This window comes from Terrapene carolina, unplaced genomic scaffold (assembly GCF_002925995.2).
Source record: "Terrapene carolina triunguis isolate 2854851 unplaced genomic scaffold, T_m_triunguis-2.0 Scaffold24140, whole genome shotgun sequence".
Classification (NCBI taxonomy): Eukaryota; Metazoa; Chordata; order Testudines; family Emydidae; genus Terrapene; species Terrapene triunguis.
In genome coordinates, this window is record NW_020688491.1 from 2,643 (window position 1) to 2,869 (window position 227).

Sequence of the window (227 nt, forward strand, 5' to 3'; positions counted from 1 at the left end):
CTGCCCCCCCAGGAGATGAAGGTGGCGCAGCGGGTGGCACAGAAGTACTCGTCCGTGCCCGACATGTGGGCGCGGTGCCTGCTCGGACACTGCTACGGGCTGTGGTTCATCTACCTGCCCACCTACGTGCGGGCCGCCCCCTCCAAGGTGCGGGCGCTGCAGACGGCCTACGAGGTGCTGAAGCAGATGGAGAGCAGGAAGGTGGTGCTGCCGGACGAGGTGCGGAC

General features: G+C 67.8%; 1 protein-coding gene across 1 annotated transcript in view; it reads left to right on the plus strand.

Moving 5' to 3' along the window:
- Window positions 1-219, plus strand: part of LOC112123698 (DENN domain-containing protein 4B-like) — a gene marked incomplete at its 3' end in the record, with an annotated part of 2,839 nt that extends 2,620 nt beyond the window's left edge. Inside the window, exon 9 of the mRNA XM_026662198.2 lies at window positions 13-219. Coding sequence (XP_026517983.1) covers window positions 13-219 — 207 coding nt within the window. The remainder of the gene's footprint in view (window positions 1-12) is intronic.
- Window positions 220-227: the final 8 nt, after the last annotated feature.